We start from the raw sequence: 23,807 nt of genomic DNA on the forward strand, positions 1-23,807 counted from the left end.
TGATGAAATTGCTGGGCATGAGGAAACCTCCTCTGCAGTTCTAGCACAAAAAAGACCCCAACACGTTCCATACCTTGAAAGCTTCAGAATGATCTGTGTTCGGGTTTTATAGCCACAGCAGGGGGAAGAGGCAGAACAGCACTTCATTGAGTACGTGATCAATGAAAGCACAAAGATAAATATTAAAAAGCTTATTGAATCCTTGCTCATTAATGCTAACAAATACTACTTTTAATGACCAGGTCAATGTTTATTTTGAACCCAGTTAAACTAAGGCTCCGAGTAATCTTACATACATGGTTACCTTTTGGTACCTAAATGCTGCTGTGACTTCTGTAGGCACAGATGATTTACAGTAGCTAAACCACTACATTTAGGGGTAGATCAATGCCCGATTTCTTTCTCCAGAAAACCACTGAGGCTTTGCAGCTAGTGCTAGATGTAATAGTAACTTTTCAGATGCGGAAATAAACTACGTTCTTGTTGTGCATTGGCACAACAGTGAAAATGTGACAAGCTGCAAACATCTCCTTCCTCTGCATGGGATTCAACTGCTGACCAGTCTGACAGGCTGCAAAACTGATTAACTTCATGGATCATGAATCTGTCAGGCAGAGGGCTCCAACTTCTTCCTAATTAATTCTCCTTCTCAATAGAAGGTGTTAACTGTATTACGCCATAACATTCTCTTTTTATTAAGGATGGATTTTTCTGCCCTATCCAAAAGGAAAAAAAAAAACCCACAAACAGTAGATTTTTGAGCTCAAGACTTGCTGTTACTTTCTCCTCCTGTTTTGCAGCTCAAGGACAGCATTCGCTAAGAATCATGTAATATAAATACTCACAACTGTGAAGAAGGGAGCAGTAGTACAGAACATTGATGTTCTATGTATCTTGAGAGAAGCAGCCCACTGTATTTACAACTAAGGTAAAAAGAGAAGTGACAGCTGCTTTCACAAGAAGCTTAGAAACTATGGTGATACCAGAAGATACCTTTTTACCATGGCTATTTCTTCACAATCTGTGTTGCTTTATGGAACAGCCTCCACTTCGATTTATCATATGGAAGAAAAATCAACACCTTCCCCTTTTTCCTGAATTTATCTGGGGAAGTGCAGATCCAAGATACAGTGCCATTCTTACTGGTAGACTAGGCAGCTCCAAAAACAACGACAACAGTGATGAATAAAGGATTTTGTGGGTGAATTTCCTCCCCTGAGTGACAGCTAAAGAAATTGAGACAGTTTTCGCTCCACCTCTGCAAGTACTATAACACTCCTGTCAGTATTTGGACATTCAGCATTAACACTGACTTCCTGTATCCGTCCATTTTTGGGTCCTCAGCAAAGCAAGTATTTGCCAAAGCAACAAAAGCCAATTTTGAGCTCGACTGTCTGATTCTTCTTGAAAAAACAAACTGAATGAGAGCTTTGCAAGAACTAAATGTAATGCTGAAGAAACAACTACCCCTTCTACTGCTCGAGAGATCATCTTCACAGTATGCGTTATTTAAAACACTCCTCTGTCAGGACTTTACAAGCTGTAAATGGTCAGCTTCCCTGAACAAATTCTACCATACTTCAGTCTTGAAGTCAGGCCTTGGCCACACTCCATGCAGCATGTCCTCAAAAGTAAACCCTGAAGAAGAAATTCATTGAAATAAAGACACCTCCTCAACTGTTCCTCCATACAAACTGTGTCTGTTCTCCTCCCACAGTGTTTCAGTGCTTCGTATTAGAGGGGAGTCAGGGGAAGTCAACTAAAATAATCTGTCCTCCAGCTTTTCTGGTACACGGTGCTCCCTTTGGCTTAATTCCTCCCTTCTCCATGACAAATTATTTTACATATATGGTAGAAAGCCTTGAGAACTGTCAATCAGTGACTGATAACACAATATACGTGCATCGTTAACATACACAGCATGAAGATGGCCCCACTTGTGAAGAATAGTAACCCTTGCATTTAGGATTATTAGACTCTTCAAAAGTAGCTGCCACACACATAAAATAAGAGGCCTTGTATTTCAGTGAGCTATTTCTGCCTTTCCTCAGGCAAACAATACCAGAAACATGCCATCATGTCTAATACTCACATTGATTTATACATATAAAAATGCTAAAACTAGTTCAAATCAATTTTAAAACAAGCCCCTTTCTTAACATGAAAAATGGCTAAAAGCTCAGATCCTTCTGTAGTAAAAAGAATTTGCCTTTTTTTGGTAACTTAACTTGAGTCACTAATATGTTCTGAAATACCATCTGTAAGAAATTTCCACTGTATCCCCTAGTGTGCCCATTTAGATCTGCCTGTGGCTGTATGCATGCTGCATCATAAAGCATTAGGCTGATTGGAAATTAATGGAGAAGCTGAAATCTGCTTTCAAATGCTTTTCAAAAACCCCCAAAGAAATTTTATCCCCCATGCAACTTTATTTTTAATGGTGCTGCACTCAAATTTAAGGAAGAGCCCAACTAAATTCCAAGTGACGTGTATTCTGCCTATTTTAGGTGATTAAACACTAATGGCTTATTTAGATTTGTCGAGAGATTCTCAAGATTTCTGGAAGATCCTGGTCCCTGTTCCGATTTGATTTTTAGCTCGCACCCTTTAAAAGTAAAAACTAGACAAGAGTTGTTTTAAAAGAAATAAACATAAAGGTGGTCGTGCAAAATTCTGCTGAGAATTCTTCTGAGATTAGAGACCTCTTTGAACTTTAAGTTAAGTGAAATATAAAAAACAGCAGCGAAACCAATGAACTGATACTAAATAAAGGCAAAACTATAGGCATTTTGCCAATTCACAATAGCAGGGCTTTGATTCAAAGTTCTGACCAGCAAAATATATTCAGAAAATGATACCTTTTGTGCAAGTTTTTGAAACTTAATTCTGGGAACTATGCTGTCTATGGAGGAGAGAGAATATTCTCCCATCTCAGTGCTCTGCCAAAACTAAGACCTCATATTTCAAATAGGAAGGTTCACAAAGAGCCATTCAAGAAGCCAGAAAATGTTTTCTAGGGTGCATTCACAAAACTGGCTGCTACCCTGTGGCACCACTTCTAGGTTCCTGCCACAACGGGTCATTACTCTCCAGCTAGCAATGTGAAGTCAGCTATTTAGCTGCATTTCCAATAGTGATTTCTAGTAGATTTCCCATTAAGAAGTACTCTTCCACTCAAGGTGATGCATCAAGATTCCAAAAAAAGATCTTTATGGCAAAGGAAGAATTAATCCCAGCATGACTGCAGGGAGTTAGAAGGTAACAGCCCAGATATCCAAAAGTGAACTACATATCTTAAGATACCACCTTCTCTAAAACGTCTCTCCCATTGCATTCCAATTCCATGCCAGACATAAGGGAAAAATAGTGGAGTGGATGGCATCAAAGGAATAATTTTCAATAAATAATGTATAAGAGTAAACTCACCATCTTCCATTTGCACACAACAGTTTCCTGCACCCTTGAAGCTATTTGTTATTCAGATAATAATATGTAAACACAGAAAGTTATCCTTGACTATTAAAAAATTTACTGCAAGTATTTCATATTAAAAATTCAAGGTACTTTTGTTTGATTTTGACTATCTCAATCCCTCAGCTGGTGCTGTTGGTGATGGACAGAGGCTGAGTATCAGAGCGCTATCTAGAAATGTAGGGCAATAAAAAAGTTTTCAAGGTAACTGCTGCAGAGCTCTTCACAGATTTCATTACAGGTTTGCTGTCACGTTGCAGTGTGGTGGTAGAAGGAGGAGGATAGAGGAATGCAATCATTTTCTACTCTTACTTCAGCTAACAATGTTTTTTACGGTCTCGGGAGGACATACAACAATGTTTGGCAAACAATGCTTTCTTTAATGGGCTCCAGTGTATTTCACAGGAGACCAGCTTTAATCTCTGGTCAAATCCAGTTATGCAGCAGAATGTTTCTTTCTACTTATGTATAAATACAGGACGGATGGAGGAGTAAACAACCAAACGGGAGGTCAATCATAAACTGAGTAAACCCGTCCCCTCACTGCCTGCCAAAACCACAGTGAGAAGGTCTTAACGTTGCCCCGTCCCAGCAGTTCTAAGGCTGGTTGGAGCTGGGAAAGGTAACGCTTCCCTGGCACTCACAGCACCCAGTGCGCTGAGGTGGTCCAGAAGCTGATTTGACTAACCAGCAATGGCCTTGAAATGTTTAAACACTAGTCACAGGGTTTTTCCTCTTGCTTTAAATGATCAATTTCTATCAGAGTGAAAACAGACCCAGTTTATGGTATGTGGGAAGAATTATGGTTCAAATAGAGCAGTGCTCCAAGAACAAATGCATAAAGAACATTGATTTAGCACTGAAAATGGGAGTATTAAATCCATGATGTTTAGATGCTTTATATGGGATCGAGCGGAGAGCCTGGTGGTCGTAGCAGCATGTTTATAAAAAGGCACGTCTCTGAGTCAAGCAGAGAGGACAAATGAAGGTGCATGTGCCGTATGTATTTCCCTCAGTAGAAAGGGTTAGGAAACTGCCCGACAAACTAAGCCTCTTTAACAAGAGATGATGGAGCGCATCCAAAGATCTCAACGGATTTTGCATCAGGACCCTGCAGGATAAATCACTGGGAAAAACCAGCTCTGTGAAAACCTAAGAGCAGTCAGATCCTGAAGTGCAAATGGGACTTTACTCCTCTTTACATCTTTCCCAGTGATACTTGCAGGATTTTCTTTGTATATTATAACGACTTTACGAAATGTCCTATTCAAGTAAAGCAGTTAAGCATGTCTTAACTTCACCAGGGTTACTCATACACTTAGAACTAGGAAAAAATATTTAAGTGCTTCATTGGACTGGAGCCTAATTGCACTTTTATAGCTTTTGTTTAAATTAAAGGCTAGCTAGAGGTGAACAGCACAGTACTCAACAATTCCATGCATTTAGAAGTTAAATGTTAACAACAGTTCCTTACCTTCTAATTATTTTGGGCACTTCAGAAAACTCTTGCATTTTAATTTAATTTTGGTTACATTTAGAAATAAAAACATTTTAAAAAAATCCAGCCACGTTTGACTTACTGTCTAGCACCCAGCCAATATCTAGGGCACACACTTCATAGCAGCAAAACACTTCAATGTATGGGGATTTTTTATATTTATGAGCTCTTATCCTAATTCAGAAAAACAGGTCAGCATATGCTTACTCTTCACTCAGGTTGACAGAAATTAGGCACACGTCCTAGACTAGGCAATGTACTGAAGTATGATTGTGAATTTCAGCGAGCCAAGGACACACGTCAGTCTTTTCCTGCCTCTCAGGAGCTATGGCCATTGTAGCACTTCTACATTCATGCGCCGCTGCTGCCCAAATCTGCCGGTTGAGAAGTATTTCCTTTTTGACTCTGTGTTGTTTGGTGTTTTTTCCTACTTGCCCATAGACATTTTGAAGGCACATCCTCAGTGTTTGCAGACTGAAATTAATTTGCCATCAGAAGGAAAGCTGGAAGCGAGTGCTCTGCACTGGGGGAACAGATTATTCCCATTAACTGTCTGCCCAGCAGACTGAAGCTGTGAACACAACCATGCCCTTCTTCATCCCTCATCTGTAGACGGACACATCCAACCTGTTTCATCCAGACTATTTGCTCAAACCTGTACTTAAAACTTTCCCCCCACTGCTTCCAGAGATTCCCAGAACTGTCAGGCAAAGGAGCCGAGTGCTCCTCCATGAGCAAACAGATCACAAATTCCCCGCCTCGTGGGTACATGTGGGTTAATAACACCACAGCGTTACGCCAATGAACTAGCTGTAGGTCATGCATTTGTTTTCAGGCGGTGCAGAAAATACAGGAGCAAAGCTTCAATGTCATTTTTATCTTGAGTTTAATGTAAACTGCACCATGACCCTCTGGGAGAACTGTGTCCTAATGAAACATCCACGGAGGGGATGAAAGCTTACTGCAGCTGCTGAATGAGACAACTGTTCACTTTGTGGATGGAAATCACTAAAATTTATGTCTTTCCTCTGGAATTTTAGGGGTACGGTCTAATTTAGCAACAGCACCCAAGGGTATTTTAGTGCACTCTTTTAATTATTATTGCTGCTATTAATATTCTGCCATTAGTCAAGTCTGAACTACTGTCTCTGCCAGAGAGGTGTGTTTCATACTACCCCAGAGGCTAGCCCAATGCTAGGTCATTCTGAAGACAAAATACATAAATGCAGACTAACAAAAGACTAGGAGCATAGAATAAATAATATACTCATCCCTTGGAGAAAAGAAGAAAATAAACTAATTAAGAAACTATTTGACAACCTGAAGGCATCTCACACAGGTAAAATGCAACTCCTGAGGGCTTAGTTTCCAGAGGCTGAGGAACAGGGAGCTTGTGCATAAGCAATACAGAGAGATGAAATCTCCTGTAATTTAAAGCTGCCTAATGCCTCACCGATAAATCTTGCCACACCACCAAAAATTGTAGGTGCACTTCTTAGCCCAAGGGGATTTGGATTTTGCCTGATGTCTGCCTAACAACAGTACTCATTTTCTCTGTTTAATTCAGGCATATAAGGAGAGGTGAGTCTCTGTGCTGGGCAGCCAGCTCTGCTGTTCTCCTCCATTGAATGGCTTCTTGTCATTGCTTAAGTGGTCCCTACACTTAGGGATATATTATAAATCTCTACAGAAAACAGAGAATAACGTTGCCTCCTCTTCTGTAACTGCTATTAACCTTCTGCTGAGCAAGGGCCTTCCAGCATTCTTTCTGGGGAAGGGAGATAAGAAACACTGATTCGGGGTACTTTCCAGGTGTTCTTTTCATGTATATGCTAATCCATACACCAGAGGTGGTGACAGTAACATACAGAGGATTCTTAACCTAAGACATTGCAGCCCATACCAAGTTTCTTTGCAAAGAGTAACTTTGCCTCAAATACTCATTAATTATAGATGTAGGCTATTGGTCTTCCTAAGAGAGAGCATTTACTTGCACACTGAATGAAAAAACCACTAGAAACCCAGAACGTGCCATGCACTTCCCTGCCTTTACAATACTTCAGCTAGTTAAAAGTTCCATGACAAGTTTTGTGTGAAAAATGCAATTTCCCAGTTGATTTTCCCCAGTGCTCACAAGACTATTCCTCTCAATGCACAGAATCGTCAAGAACCACAGAGATCAGGAATCTGATTTTACATCACATTTTACACCCTCTATCTCCTGCTATATGCAGAGTGGGTTTTTCACCACCCTGGAGTTCTGAGGCTTAGCAACACACACTGCATGATGTTTGCTTCACAAGGGTTATTTAAACGTGCCTGGACAGCCAAGAAATAGAGACAGCAATGATCAGCCTGGTGCTGGCTTTACACAGGAGGCATCAAGGCCCAGGCCTGGAGCTCCTGCTCCTCAGGGCTTACACCATATTTAAACAGAAGTCTCCAGGTGGGAACATTCAGCTGCTGCAGGATTTCTTGTGGCCAAAAGGACGCAGAACAAATCTGCACATAGTCAGCTCCACAATGATTTCTTACTAAGACGGACAGTTGGTTTGGTAGAAATTTAGACAAAAGAGCGCACAGACAGCACAGCAAACAACTGTTACTGGATCTCCTTTGAAGTTGCAAGGTGACCTGGTTTGACTATGGTTTGGTTTTGAGACCACAGCAGAAGGTTCAGAAGCAATACAACAGAAGCCAAGAAGCCTCCAGAAAGCAGGAGGAACAGAGACCCCATACTTCAACATCAGAAAACTATCAGACAACTGAACTGGCAGGTGCTGTTTCAGAGAAACAAACCTTGGAAAGCATCTAGATCAGGCTATCCGAGACAGGGAGCTTACGTCTGCTAGCCTGCAACTGTCAGGTACTTCTGGTTCTGGATAGTTTTAAGAGTCTCTCTCTTTTATTAGCACTAAATTCACTCAAAACAGGAGACATGGGCAAAACAAGCAAGAACTGACACTATTAAAATGAAACACTGCATCAACTTGCGAGTTCACAATTCAGTTTTATTTCAGACAGAAGAGTAAATCGTCTGACATTTTGGCCTGTTCATGTTTTTATCACAAAGACACAAACAACAACAACTAAACCCCCTTTATGTTATTTGACCTGAAACCTTGCCTTCTTATACTATGAAACCTAGACAAATAAAATAGGAATCAAAACTAGCTCATTTTTAAAGTTACACCAGGAAGGCATTTGGAGATAATACGTATCTCACATTGTTAGCATAACATTAGCATGTACATTTAAAGAAAGAAAAAGGAAACATCACCTCAAACCGTTAGAAGAATTCCTTCAAAGGCGTAAGAAGGATATCAGGTGTAGTGTAATGGAGATACATGTAAGGAAACATAAAAGGAAAAGAAATACCGCTCTGAATTCATTGCCTGACTTGTTCTGTTACTTCTTTTTATCCTGTAATGTGATATCATGGAGTGTAACATAACATGACAGTTCAGAAATGTACAGGAATACCCTTTTCTCCCTGGAAGTGATAGCGGGCAACAATCAGCCATGGGCCCAGGGGAGGGAAATGAAAGAAACTTTAAAATGCCACCACACAGCTGCAAGTCATGGCTGGATCTCAGCAGTGCTTCCGCACTACAGATATATATTAACCTGTAAAAGAATAGCATGCACAATTTGAAGACAGCATCCCACCATTGCCCTTAAGGAGGAAATACTTCTGCTATGAAAATATTATGGCACTGTTTTCAAGTTCAGAAAATTGCTACAGTCTCTAAAGCATACTTTTTTTTTTTTTTAGAAAAAAAACCCAACCATGTTTAAGGCCCCCGTAAACGTACAGATCACACGAGACACATTTAGTCTTATGATCTGTAAGAAAAATTGAGGGATGCAAACCAGCTTTTTAATCATCATTTATTTTCCTCCAAGCTGAAAACTGTGCTACATCCACAATTTTTCCTCCAGAGCTGCTTGGTGGGGACCTTACCCAGGCTGCCCATGCTGGCAGGTCATTCTTCAACATGTGTTGCTAATACAGAAATTCCCTTTTGCTTCTGTATCCCTTGGAGCATTTAACATTTTGGACTGGATTCACCTGAAATCCTACTTAAGCCGGCTGTCCTAGGTTCCTGAGGGAGAGACCTCCAGAGGACATTAAACACTATACATCTTAAGCAATGCTACTGTATCTTCTTCTCCATGGACTATAAAGGCAGTCAAGTTGATCACCTTAAATGTGATCTCTAATTTTTAGTCAATGTTATGCAACCCACCTTAGGTAATCTATTCATATATTCCAGAGTACGTTCTGGTGCAGACAAACTGCAGGGAATGGCTTCCAGTCTTACTGCATTTAAACACAACATTGCAATCAGTTATTTTTCATGCTCCCTAGTTAATCAAATTCAGCCTTCACTAAATCTACATTTATTAGTGCTGACAGTCATGCAGAACTTGTCTTCAACAATTAATATACACAAAGACACTGCAAAAATGTAACAAGAGGAAAATTACTGCATTTGAACATAAGGTGGGTTTTTGGAAAAGATTGTTCTTTTTTATGATTCTGTTTAATTTAGCCTTGCTGGTCCTCCTTTTATTATCCCATGAGCCAGTGTTAATAATCAAGATCTATGTTATATGCTTTGTGGTATAATTAAAGTCACTACTTAATTGGAAAGCCTAGCTAGCACTAAACAAAAGGGAATCAATAACATATCTAATGGGAAAAGCCAGAGAAAACTATCGAATATCAGAAGTAACTGCAAGATAATGCCACGTGTCCAGCACTGCTACTATAGAGACAGCATGGAGTGTGGCTCACAGGGAGTCTCTGCTTAGGAGCCACGTCCTGCAAAAAACTGGTACTGTCTCCTCAAAGCCTGTGGGGTCACCAACCCCCAGGTACAACACAGCGGGAGGCAGAGTATTGCTGTAGTGCAACCTGCGTGGTCTCATGGTCCTATCTCATGGTCATACCCTACTGCTGTTGATCAAGCACAAGCAGTCTGAGAACCTTCCTGATAACCAGATGGCATTAGAAACTGGTTGGAAAGTTTCTCAATAATTTTTTATTACTATTGGGAAACATGGGCACAGTGTTAATCTGTTCCTCGGTCAGTCTTCTCATTGGAGCAATTTAACATTATAAAACTAATTAAATATTCAAAGATCTAATGGTGACCTGGGATTTTGGAGACAAATGTTTGAGCCCACATTCCAGTTAATATCTCCTTATCGATGCAAAGCAAGCAGAGCTCCAGAAGAGGCTGGGAGAAGTCCTACAGTACCTTCATAAACACAGTCAAATCACAACTGTAGGCCTCAGTGACAGCTACAGAGGTACAGTGCATACACCGAGCACTGAGTGTAAAGCACGGGGGCTGGCTGGCAGTACCTAGGATTCACAGGGATTCTCCCTTCCTAGCCAAAGGAGCAGGTCATTCTTTCCCCTCCTTTGTGGGTTTTACACAGTTCTAGTCTAAGAACTTGACAGCCAAAAAGGAAATGCTTCACAAAATGCAGCAACAAGCCTTTGGCACACACAGGGATACGCAAATAAGCACAACTGGCCCAGAGGTATGAGCAAATTTAGCTTGTCAACCGATATCCCAAATGAGCCGAGTCAGAATTACAACACTAAACCCTGTGCAGTGGCTGGTCAGAGCCCAGCTCTCCGCAGAGGAAGCAGCACCGGGGCTTACCCAGTTCACACCAGTCCCTGCTGCTCTGGGGCAAGTCGGAAAGTCAGCTCAAACTCGAGTATGTCTCTCTGAAGCTCTGTCACCAATTGTGCATACCCAGCGTGTGCGCAAAGGCGCCCGAGCCGGCTGTAGGGGACTGGCAGCCTGAGGACAATGTCCAGCCTGTGTAACCTGGCAAAGCTGGCTGAGAACGAGATAAAGCCCCAGAGCACATGTACGTACAAGGCCCCTTCTCACTGTTCAAAATCCACATCTGGATATTGATTTGGGATTTAATTAAAACACTTCAGTTAGTTTCATCTCTTACTCAATTTCCCTCCGATAAACAATCCCAATCTGTTGCCCAGAGGTAATTCTGTCTGCTCCGTTTTCTCTCCCTGTTGTTCCTTCTCTCTGCTTTAACTTACATCATATGTGCAGAGTGGCCAAAATTGTCTTTTCAGAACTTTAGTGTGGATTTTTAGATTTATTGAGTGGGTGCAAAAAAAGTCAAAAAGTTTCCTATTAAAAAATAAACCTAATTGAAATCAAAATATTGTGTCTGTACTGTAAAACAGTCACCTAAAAACGGAAACGCTTAATTTCAACTCTTTCACTTTACTGTGACCTGACATTATACTGCAAGTCACAGTAGAAGCTAGTGACAGAAAATTCATTATTTTAAAACTAAATTTTTCATAGGAAACTAAATATTCTGTTGGTATAAACATTTCATTTAAATAATAATTTCACAGATGTTCACTCTGACACAAAATAATTTCAGGTTTTGTTGTGGTTTTTTTTTCAGTTGCCATTTTCTGCTCCTCAGAAATTCTGGTTCCTGAACAGCGCTGGATCTGTTCCAGTTCCAACGTTCCTTGCAAAAGGGCCCATTACGTTGCACTCTGGGTAACCTGGGAAGAATCCTAAGGGTCTGATTCAATTTGGAGATTCTTGTGCCATTTTTCTAAGTGGTGCAAAGAACACCCAGTGTCCCCAGACAATTTGAAAACTGGGTCAGGAGGCAGAGCAAGCTGCAGAGGTGGAGAAAATCAAATAATTCCAGGTCTAGCCCTCTTCAACCCACTGATCCAAAAGCTGATGCTCTTTGAAAGCCACCTGCCTTCCTGCCCTGCTCCTGCAGGGACGTCCAACACAGACGGGCAGAGGAGCTGCCCGCTCCAACAGCCTCGGGCAAGGGCCATTGGACCAGACCACTGACCCTCCTCTCACGACAGAGAACTTGCAAACACATACATGATTTGGCTTGAGAGAGCTGCTGCCTGATACCTCAAAAAAATAAAATCACAGTGAGTCCACAGAGCTCTACCGCCAAAAAAAAAATTAAAGGTGAGCTCCCTGTGTTGTCAGAAGGCTTGAGCTCCCCGGCCACTGAAGGACAGAAAGGCAGTTTTCTAGCCTCATACTAGCTACTGTTATTAAACCCTTGAATGAACAAATCAGAGGTCTATTTACCAAGTCTGCCCCCTCGATAGCACTATTTGATCAATTCCAGAATCCTTTTTGATAGGTAATTAAAAAAGCTTTTCCTTAGGTATAGAGTGGAGTGAACCATTAATTACACTTCAGAGCCCTAGAGATGCAATTCCTCTGCTATTGTGAAATGTCTATAGCAAGCAGCGAAAATGCTCGCCTCTATAAAAGAACTGAATAAATGAAAGTAATTTCCTCGAGACCTTGATTCCTCTGCTTTTTATGGCTAAAGACTTTAGTTGCCTCAGCATTAATAAGTTTGTTCTTTAGGGCTGAATTTTCTCTATACAAACATCCATGACCATAACACAAAGAAATATCTTCTTTGGCTGATAGAGCCAGCAGACTGAATCCATATATTAGTATTATTGTTATCACTGAACTGCCACAATGCACTCAGCATCACATTGCACGAAAAAGATCAGTTAAATTAAAGATCCTCACCAAGCGGTGACAATTTCTTGTAAAAGCCAATTTAGCCCTTATGGAAGCTCCAGGATCATATTAACTTTTCTCAAAAGTATGCATAATGCATCACAGCAAGTGGTTTTGACAAGTGCATGTGTGCGTATGCGTGGACGTGTCCTGCATGTAAAGAAACCCCAGAAGTTATTTAAGTTGCAAAGTCGAGTGATAGAAAGTTAGAAAATGCCAGATTTACAGGTGTTCAACCTGTTTAATTCAACCCCTTGCGATCCAGCCTGTGCACCAGGAAGAACAGGGGAATTGATGTTATCCTGAGAGACGATGCTTATGTTTGAAAGCATCTGGTTAGTTGACACTTCCCCATTTTCCAGGATGCCACACTGTAAAACAAACAGTTTTTGTAAGTTTGGGGGCCCTTCCCCCTGCCTTTGAATGAAATTCCTTAAGGTTTTGACTTTTTCTGCATTCTTCATCTTTGATAAAATCAAAATCTACTGTCATAGGGGAGCATAGCACCTCTGTCTTCACGCATGATTGGGAAGGATTGAGTCTGATCCTTTGTTACTGGAGCACAGACATGTTTTGTGCTACAGGAGTGAAGGCTGTTATTCCCCCAAAAAGGCAGATGGAGAGCTGCTGCTGTTCCTGAAGCCTATTGCAGCAATACAGCACATCCCAGCTAAACCTGTTCTCCTTTTCTACTCTCAATTACCCCAAACAAACTAAACCACTTGAAGACAAATGACTACGCAGGAGTTTAGGTGGCTGACTCCGGGCACTTCTGTTCTAACGTGTGGGATTTCTATCAGACTCTCAGTTGTGTTGCTACAGACCCATTTTTGACTATTCAGTCAAACACTGGCCCCTTGACATTACGGTAAGAAAGGCATGCACACAGCCCAGCAGATTTCACAGCCTCCCCATGGGCAGGATGCAAGGCTACTCTACATTTACATGTATTGGTAGAGATAACTGATACAAATACATGTGCTCATGCTTTCCTGCACTTATACATAAGGCAACCACTGCATTTTTCTCCCCTAAGTACTCAGGTTCATGTGATCACAACCCTCACTTTGAAAATAGAAGAACATAAATGGAAATTAATCCAATTACATTTCACCATTAAATAACACTTTCCCCAGAGATCCACAAAGCAAGTTCTAGCTTAGCCATGTGCTTCCAAGGGAAAAATAACTTGTTCCTTACAAGAGAAGCTTCTCTTTTTTTCCACTGCTCAAAGGAAATAGGGTATGTTAGCAGGGGCTAGAAAGTTGTGCTAATACTTCACTGCTGGGAAGAGAGATCAGGGCATTAAACATCCTGAGCTCTCTGCAACTTATTTCCCACGGTAGTACAGCCCTTGAAAAACTTCAGCACACTGGGGAGCAAGGATGGGGCAGCAGCAGGGACATGCAGAGAGCTGTGCTACTTTCCTTGCCCCTTCTTCTTGCAGCTTGCCTTTAACTTGAGAAATGTTTTTCAAGTGTGATATGTGCCTGTATGTCAGGGGATGAAAATAATTCCATCACAAGCATTATGAATTCCCTTGTAACAGAAATAATCCTGCAAAATTCTTTTGGCACTAACGTAGATTTCATACGTACGGAAAAATTTACTCTAGAATTTAGATGGTTAATAACAGTCAGTTCTAACCAGACCACTACTATAGAGTTATTTTTATGTGTTTTAACAGACAAGAAGATATCGACCACTTTCCACTGAAGGAATGACGGAAATGAAGGAAAATCTCAGGTCAGTCCAATACTAGGATGATTAGCTGAATATTTCTAAATACCCATCAATCAATCATAATAAATACAATAAATCCTGAGTATTCTGCTTGATGTTGAACTCAAACATGTTTCATTCCCACTACTCAGTCCGTGCATCTTCTCAGAGCACTCAGAGGCACTCTACTCAGCTGCTTCAAGGCAAAAGTCACCATTAAGACTTATATAGTGTATTATGGAAAGATCATCAGCATAATTTTAAAATCAGTCCATTTGATCTAGGTGAAATCCAACAAGAAATGAAAATAGTGTTCAAGGTCACACTGAATAAAGTTACAAACTGTTGGGGAGGCTTTGCATTGTTTTATAAAACAAAATTGCAACTTCTCTATATTACATGTCTCCTGAAACTAAACATAGCTTGAAATATCAGTTCACAGTATGGTTTTGAACTGTTTCCCCAGGGCTGTCTGCTTTCTACACAGAGACAGGGCAAGTGTTCAAGCTGTGGGAGGTGCAATATCAGAGAAGAAAAAGCCGAGACGTATTTATTACACCACGTTAGGATCAAACTACAATTTTGTAATTATTGTGTGAATTGTAATCGCAAGCAAGCTATTTACTGTCATCACTTCAATTTGGCACACAAACACAACATGCACAAAATCTGCTGTTGTCTCCTGTACTGACTTAGTGATTCTTATCTCAAAGAAAAGGCTTCTGAGTGAAAAGAACTATCTACACCAGCAGAAGCAGGGAGGAAAGCAGAACACAACACGAGTGTGTGGGAAAAGCATCTCGAGAGCCAGACTAGCCAGCCCGGCTCACAGACTTTACTGCAGTGAAAGGACATGGAGGTGACTCCAATTTAGGAGCTCTCATGGTCACGCTGTCTGACTGCACACCTCTTTAGTGGAACATATTTTTTTAATTTGCTGGTTGGGGAAGAAAATACCTCTGAAAAGCAATTAAGTTGCTGAATGTTTACTGAAGGTATGCTAGTAGATGGAACAAAAGGCTTATTCTACCAGAATAAGACACTGGACAACAATAAGAGGGGAGTTCAACGATAATAATTCTGATCAAATTCTATTAAAAGAAGACTAAACCTGGAATATTACAAGTCCCACATTTGCATAGTGAAATCATGTTTACTTTCATAAATTTTGTCTATGCAATGCAGACTTGACTGTAAATTCTCCTGGTTCATATCTTTAATACCTACTGGTGTGTGCAAATATGTAGATCTGAACATTTTAAATGGAAGCCAGACTGGGGAGAAAGCTGGTTTAATACTTTGGGAATGCAAATCCAGATAAGTGGTTTTATTCATAGACTGGCCATGGACTTTGTACATGGCCTTGGACATTAATTCTACCTTGCTTCTCAATTTACAAATGAAAAGTCCTCCCTTTTACAAATGAAAAGGTCTGGGAACGACATAAATATAAATCACAAGCAGACTGAGAAGGGCTCAGCGATGAGAGCCATTATCAAGAGACGGAGAGCTGAGACCATTGGGCAAGTCAGTGAGCAAAGCTGGACAAAACAAGAATGGTTTTCCCAAAGCCTGTCTCAAAGATCTGGAGGTTTAGTTCTCTCCAATATATAATTAGAGCAGAGTGTCTAAACCAAACAGAAAGTCAAGGTCAGCTTTGCCTTATGGCTATGATGCACAACTATCACCTGTTAGGTGAGCATTCAAGTGTGGTACCGCATGGTGGGTATGAAGAGGTGGACGGGATAGGGAGTAAAAACTGCCTCTCGGCATTAGAGTGAGAGCTCCCAAGAGAGATTGTACATGAGTAGCTGTGCATTTGAAGAGGTCAGAGGCAAAAAGTACTGCTCATGAGGACAGCAGAAATTTCTGATAGGAAATGGCAACAAAATGGCAGCCCAAAGGTCGTTTGATACAAGTGGCTAAAACTCTTCATATAGTAAGAGGTTCTACCTTCTCTAAACTTTCACTCATTTTTCATAGCAAATTCAATCTGAAGAGTTTTCCTGTGACTCATAAGTATCTAGAGACAAGTGTTTCAATTCCAGCATCTAGACCTAACTAGAACCACCTCAGAAGTGTCAAAACAGCACAAGGAAGACAGTTCTCCCAGTAACTCAGACAGTTAATCATGCAGTGTGGCCTTGTGAGATTCCCAAAATGAGCACGTCAAAAGGCTTATCTGAATGACTCATCAAAGCTTCCAAGTAAAACTGGAAGAGTTTAATCTGAAGTGAAGCATCACTGCATTGCAAATGCTCTCATGCTTCTGACAGCTACTGAGCTAGATTCAAGTTCGGCAACGTTTGCTTTTGTATTTCCTAGTAGAGGATTCTAATTATCCAGGTGACCGCAGCAGCTAATAACAGGCCAGGTCAAACCTCACTGATTTTTCATTTGAAAAACTTCATGCTGATTTAAGGGTCTTTGGACCAGATCTGATACACAACTCAGATATTGGCATATCTACAGACTACTTTTTGCCCAGAATAATTCCATGATGGATTTTTATGACACATCAAGAGAGATGGAGAGACGAGACCATTGGATGAGTCAGTACACTTGCATCAAATGTGATATCAAAGCAGTAGATTTTTTTCTCCTTCCCACTTCTTTTATCTAGGTTTTCTTTTGTACAGCAAGCGTCTGGGAAAAAAAAAGCTGAGTCAATACTTCTGAGATTAGATTAATATGTAACACAGCTAATGAAATTTGTACTTAAGCTGAAGTTTTGTTTTGCTAGATTTTGGTTTTGGCAGCTTGAACTGCCTAAAATCCTAATTCAATTGCAATCTACTCACATAGCACAGCTGTTTTGCTTGGCTAAACTTTTCTCACCACTTAATAAGATACTTTTTTATTTAACTTTCAGTTCTGCCTAGGAGCCCCAGTAGGTCTTTTAAAACAGAAGATTATTATTAGAAATTAATTAAGTATTCTTTTCAATTCTGTCTCCTGAGAGTAACTAGGCATTGCTGCTGATCTCCTCTGCATTAAGACATTACTGATTGTCATTCGAAGGATGACATTGCGGATGTCTCATCTGGAAGATACATAACTCCATAAATATGAAAGATTTGAAAGACATTTAATACAAAATATAATAAATCAGTACAAATATTAAACATATCATTGCAACGTCACACATAGCACAGGCATGTGAAGACTATAACAGACAAAAAAAATAATCTTTTTGCAATTATAGGACCCTGATGGATTACACTTAGTCCATGTTTCAGCACATTGTAAACCCCGACTAAACAGCTCTAAGAACATCAAATGCAATTAAAGAAAAGGCAGTTGATTTGATGGCGTTTTTTAAGTGACCAGTGTCTGCAAAGTGTTTGTTGTCACTGCCCCACCTCCCATTGCACACAACTTCAAGGAGCACAGACTGAGGCTCCCACCTCGATGGTGGGCTCAGGTGGCACTACCTGGCTTTTTCTAAGAGAACCAAACCCAAACGAACCATTGCCAATATCCTGATGTAGTTTTTGATCTGAGGCCTTGAATGTGCATATTAATGCGTTACTCACAGAATTAGCTACGCATTTAACATGACACTTCATGCTTGAGATGGCAGTTGGTCTTTTTAATTTTCACTAAACTCAGGGGTGTATGTATGACTAACTGCTGTCATACTCTAACCAGGAAGGGAGGTGAAGAGCAGAACGCCACCACGGTTTAACAGAACAACAATCAATCACTTACTCTTAATAATCATGTAGAATTCAACTTACTTTTTTGGTCTGTAGTCAGGAATGGACCTGTCCAGTGATATCCTGTCACTGAGTTGGGCGTTGTAACCATATTCTTCATACTTAGTCTCCGATTCATGGCTATCATCTCTCAGGGTAGCAGCCATTCCTCCCTGGCCCAGGCCTCCTGGACCTTCAACTAATCCCATGGGCTTTGCCAGACCTAAATGAAAAAGACAAAACCCCCCAAATTATTAATATAAAGGACATGGATCTAACATCTTCTGTGACCACAGAATGTTTTTAGATAAACAAGATCTGAACTGTCATGAAACTCAGCTCTGGAACCCTCACGGCTCTGTGGAAATTATCCTCAGCTTTGCAGGCAGAGTCCATATCAGCACATATTCTAGTATCAATGTGTGATCATTAATAAGCGAACTATAAAGAATCAATTAGCAGCTTTCACAATTTCTCCTTTTTCCTGTGTAAATCCCTGTAAACAGGAAACTTGTTTCCATACATTCAAAAATGTTTAATTATCCTTAAGAGGTTTAATTTCATCTCAGTATATCTGCATTTGAAATGTACAAAATCAGAACACATTCAGATTAAGAGGTCTTAGGGAACTCTTACTAAAACTTACCACTTCCCACAATAGTCTGTTCTGTGGGTTAGGTGCCCTCAGCTGCTAACATTGTTCAAATGAAAGATAGCATCACCAAACACTGCACCTACTAAATCCCTTGAGGAAGTCCAGCAGAAGCTCAAATACTCAGGACACATGGAAAAGGAGTATGAGGAGGAAAGGCATGTTTTCCTCATAAGAACTGGAGGCCAGGCCTTTTCCCAGCATAGCCCATTACAGCTGCATTCATTTTAAGGGAGATAGTGTTGAATTTCTACACATGGAGATCTGCCAGTTTAATTCTATATTAATGTCAGTTCTGGAGGCAAGTGTTGGAGCTGAGACATCTGCTCTGTGGCTCTAAGACCACCTGCAGCTCGTGAATGGTTCAGGTTTGGTTCCCATGCTGGGAATACAGCTATGTGACTGGGCACCAGCTGCTGGGTGAAAAATATAGGGTAACTCTAACATCACAATGTGAGTCAATAGATGGGTCATTTGGACTCAACTGTACACCATGCTCAGCCTGTTCCCACAAAGATGTGCTAAAACTATTAGGGAGCTGACACCATCTCTCAGCTGGGAATTACTCTGGATTTCCTCTGTCCTTCAGTTCTCTTACGAACGAAATATGCATATTATGTAAGATACTCAACTCTATACAGCTTATAGGATCAGAAAGTTTGGAAACACTTGAGCTAACACAATTAACCCCACATTGCTTAGTGACGGGATATTAGCCAGCCAACAACGCACTTCATAGGTTTCATTCACTGGTATATTACTGCTCAACTCAAAAATACAGGTAAAACAAAAGTAAACCAACATAAAAAATGCCCGTATGATCACATCGCCAAGAACTTCTTCCATGGCAACAGGCATTTAACTTGGTGCAGAATTCTCATAAAATAAGCTCCTGAAATATCCTGTGTTTAATGTCAAAGCTTTCCTTTCCAAAAGGCTCACTATCAGCAAGTCATTATAAGCAAAAAAGTTATTTATAATAGTCTTGGGGATACCACACAGAAATGTGCGAATATCCTCCAAATCATTTACAACACAGAGCAAAACAGTTAAGAGTTTGACCTGCTCAACATTTTTCAAATTAAGATTTTTTCAAGAGGAAAATATCATTATTTCAACTAAACAATTAAAGAGACAGAAATAAACTGTCAACATTTGCTAGTAACAAACACACAAGGCAGTCCAAAGCTGGGACTGGCTTTTCCAAGTCATAATAAGGTCTGGGACAGTTTAGTCCCTCATAAAGGAATGTCTTGCACCTCATTGCTAACACTGTCCTCACTTCTACCTCCGTCATCATCTCTGCTTAATTACAGGACAGAACAGAGAAACAGTGGTTCATTAGTGGTCTGAAAGAGTAAAACTAGCATTTTCTGCTGTAGGTGCTTATGAGAAAACCCTGTGCTAAGGTTAAGTGCAATATTACAAATTGTCTGAATACAAAAGAACTGAGTACCTGCAGTACTCAGGAATTTTGGTACTGAATTTCAGACATTGCCTACAAAAATATATCCCCCCCTCATACTGTAATCAGTGATCCCAAGTCAGGACAGAACTTGTTTGTGTCTTTGATGTCTTCTTCATGTTCTTTATCATGCACTGAAACACTCAACTGTCTCAGAGTGAATCATGACTCTTAGCAGGGGGAGGGAGGGCAGAAGAGGAAAAAAAGGATGCCCTGCAGAAAAGCATTCTTGGCATGGCCAAGCTTTTGAAAAATTCAGACAGCTCCAAGCATTCAAGCCTATTGAGTTGCTGAAAAGAAGGGAAAATAAGAGGCTCATGCAGCCATGGTCTCATTATAGGTGTATGTGGGAGGTGAGCTCCAGGTCTCACTAGCAAGGGAGATCGTAGAGAGGCACGAGCAGAAACCCCACATGCACCCATTAGGGGAAAGTAGAAAGATGAAGCTTCAAACCAGCATACTTTTCTAGGATATTGTATTACTGGTACACAGAAAGAAAAGACGAAAGCAGCGAGCTACTGGGATTGATACTGATGCTTCATCAATAATGAACTTCTTCAAAGCTGTAAGTGAAACAAAATGCCAGCAAAAATGAAAGGTATGCTGAAGGCAAGGGAACGTGGTATCAGTACACAGCTCTCTTCTCCAGTCAGTCACCCTGCCAAACCAGGATCTTGGCCCACCTTGGATGAGATATCCTGCAACATGTGGTAACACCAAATAGAACCCTCCCACTGTTTAATGACTACTATTCCTCCTAGGCCAGCTATGTTGTCTTCCTCCCCCAAACATGTTTTCTTCTAGTAAGGTATGGAACTAACCCAGAAGATAAACAGGAAAGTGCTCTTGTCCTGTCTCAAAACATACAAGGAGAACGCAAGAAATCAGTTCAGCTGGACTGAGTTGCGCCCCAGCAGGATGGCAGAGCGCCTATTCCTGCTCATCACCTTTCCACTTAAAAAAAAAAAAAAATCACAAGCAGTTACCAGCACAAGCCACTAAATCCCAGAGAATTCGGACCTACTGCAACATCTGCAAAAAAAGAAAGCTAAAGGTTTCCAAAGATTATTATAACTACTTCAAATATCTATGTCATTTTCATTCATGTCTCATGTTATTCTTGAATCCATGAAATTACCTTCAGGTACATGCAGAAGTACTTAGAAAGTCTTTGCATCCTTGGCTCAGCATGTTCCTCCTCTCTGCAGAAGTAGAGGGGTAGGAGTCTTTCTTGCAATCTTAGGCTGGCAACATGAATCGGCTGAAAACCTGATTTCTCCTTTTTCAGGTAAGTGTTTCTGCTGTCCAAACTCCTGGCCAATAGGAGCTAGCACATGAGTCAAAATTCCCTGCTGACTTACACTGGTGGCAATTCACTTGGAGACAAATCCAAATCACAGCACTGTGTTCAATTGCTGCATACTAAGAGTCACAACGGAGTGTGCTGAGCCTGGACAGGACTTATGACACTGGTTGCCATCCTCTAGTGCAATCCTGACAGGTTCTACTTTAATTATTATAAATATTATGATGCCTACAGTTTGTTATTAATGTATAAACACACCAAGAGTTCCTACTCTCAATGATTAACATTAGCCCAGAAATCACATCTGAGACTCTAAATCTCTCCCCACCCAAAAGGAAATACAGAGCAGCCTGATCTTCCTGCACGACGCAGTCTTAGACTTAAAAGACTAATAGCAAGCTTTACTCGCCCAATAAATGGCATCTTTAAGGGGGGCTCAGTTTCAGAGAAAAGATCAGCAGTTCCCTAAAAAAAAAATAAAAAAAGCACAAGCAGGCCTTATTAAAAAGGACTCAAATTAGGCACTTTAGAAGTTAAAGAATCCAGAAATCTAGACACTTCATAAAGTCTATGCCCTTGAAAGACTGCAATGTGGAAATTTATTTGCTGATCTTCTGGGCTGGGTTCTGATGTTACATCAAAGCAAACTGAAGACGACCTTGGTAAAGTTAACTGACCTGCTTTGATGAAAGGGACTCCAAGATGTGGCACGCTCATTTGACTTTAAGCAACAATTTAATTCCAGTAGTTGAAAACTTTATTCTTTATACTACATGTTCTTGTAGTTTACAGAACAAAACACTTGCACCTTTATGGCACAATAGCAGGAGAGAATTAGTTAGACAGCCTTCCAAATCATGCATAGTGACAATTATTTCATATACTTTTTTTCCTAAATCTGATATTCTAGCTCTTCATGCAGATAATCTTATCTTGTTCTAGGGAAGAGTCATCCTATGTCTGACATTCTCAGAACATATTGCTGTGAGGTTTTCTCCCCATTCATTACCCAAACTGTAGCCCAGTCTGAGTGACAGTTATTATAGCAATGCACTAACATTGACCAATATAGAGCAGCAATTAAATAAATGATATAACATTGCTTCACTCTGCAAGAAAAGCACTAAAGTGTCTCTAGAAGTTCTTAGGAACAATGAATATAGTATATTTTATAGATATGTGTGCTAAATTTAGCAATTACAGGCGATGTTCTTCAACGCTCAGTTGGTGAGCTACACACAATATTTCTCACATAGGACAACACTTGCATAGCATTTTTCATCTCAAAGGATTACCTGTTGCTTCAGCAAATGTCTCCTCAACAGAGTGCTTTGCCCCATGACTCCCTAAGTCAAGATCACAACTCGCTAACCCTCAAATCCACAGCTACCTGTGTCAGCTGTTTGTGAAAAATAACCAACAACCCACAAAAGGGGTGCCAGTTCAGCAGTATCTTCTCAAAAAGGTAGTCTTAAGAGGCGGGACCTGGAGACAGATGATGGGACGTGGTGTCCCCAGGTTTGGCTGAGGCAGAGGCTGCCGGTGAACAAGACACACCTTCCAGCACATCCTCCAGGCTCTCATCCAAGGGATGTCCCACAGTCTGGGACCACTGAGCAGAATCATCTCCTCGGAGGCCTTCCAGCACGCCAAACATGGGAACAACACCTAGGAGGACATGGAGGAGCAGAATACTCTACAGCAGTGCTCCCCCAGGGTGCGTAGGTGGGCTGTCAGAGACAGGGAGGCAGCAAAAAACAAACTATTTGTGCCTTACAGCTTGGGTGTTTACAAACAGCAAAGAGTCAGCAAAGAATAAGTTATTTGTGCCTTACCGCCTGAGTGTTTTCTGCTCAACAAAAACCCAGGGACAACCCATAGGAGCATTCATTCCTGTGGGTCTCGCCTACTGGAACAGGGAAAGGGATACATTTCTGGAAATACTGCTGCTCGCCAGAGAGACAATTGCTATCAATTTTATACACTGGGCGTTCAGGTCCTACAGTGATGGGGAACGCTATAAAATCTAAAAAAAGACAGATCGAGAAGTGCTTCTGGTTCAACTTCCAGCATATATCTGGGTTTTAACCAAGGCAGATCAGATGAGAGAGCTTATCCATTTTCTTCTTTTAAAGCTTGCTGCAGACTTCCAGATCTTTGTCTTATATATGAGTTGCCAACCGATGGCTCTAACTAGCACCCATTTCACCCACTTTTCCATGGCTTGTGAAGCCCCTGCGGGCAGGGCACAGCAGCGCTGCTGAGAGTGTAACCCCATGGCTTGTGTCAGAGCAGAGGAATGAAATCACGCTGCCAGCTCTGAACCGGGGATGGGCAGAGAGGGGAGAGAGGGAACAATGGTGGCAATGCCCGGTGAGCTGCTATTTTTAAAGCTGTCTTTACTTG

The 23,807-nt window shown here is 40.9% G+C and overlaps 1 protein-coding gene across 1 annotated transcript in view; it reads right to left on the reverse strand.

Moving 5' to 3' along the window:
* GALNT9 (polypeptide N-acetylgalactosaminyltransferase 9) overlaps positions 1-23,807 on the reverse strand; it is a 151,522-nt gene that overhangs the window by 102,984 nt on the left and 24,731 nt on the right. Inside the window, exon 2 of the mRNA XM_074159573.1 lies at positions 18,021-18,201. Within this exon, the coding sequence (XP_074015674.1) occupies positions 18,021-18,201 (181 nt within the window). The remainder of the gene's footprint in view (positions 1-18,020; positions 18,202-23,807) is intronic.

This window comes from Numenius arquata, chromosome 16 (genome assembly GCF_964106895.1).
Source record: "Numenius arquata chromosome 16, bNumArq3.hap1.1, whole genome shotgun sequence".
Lineage (NCBI taxonomy): Eukaryota > Metazoa > Chordata > Aves > Charadriiformes > Scolopacidae > Numenius > Numenius arquata.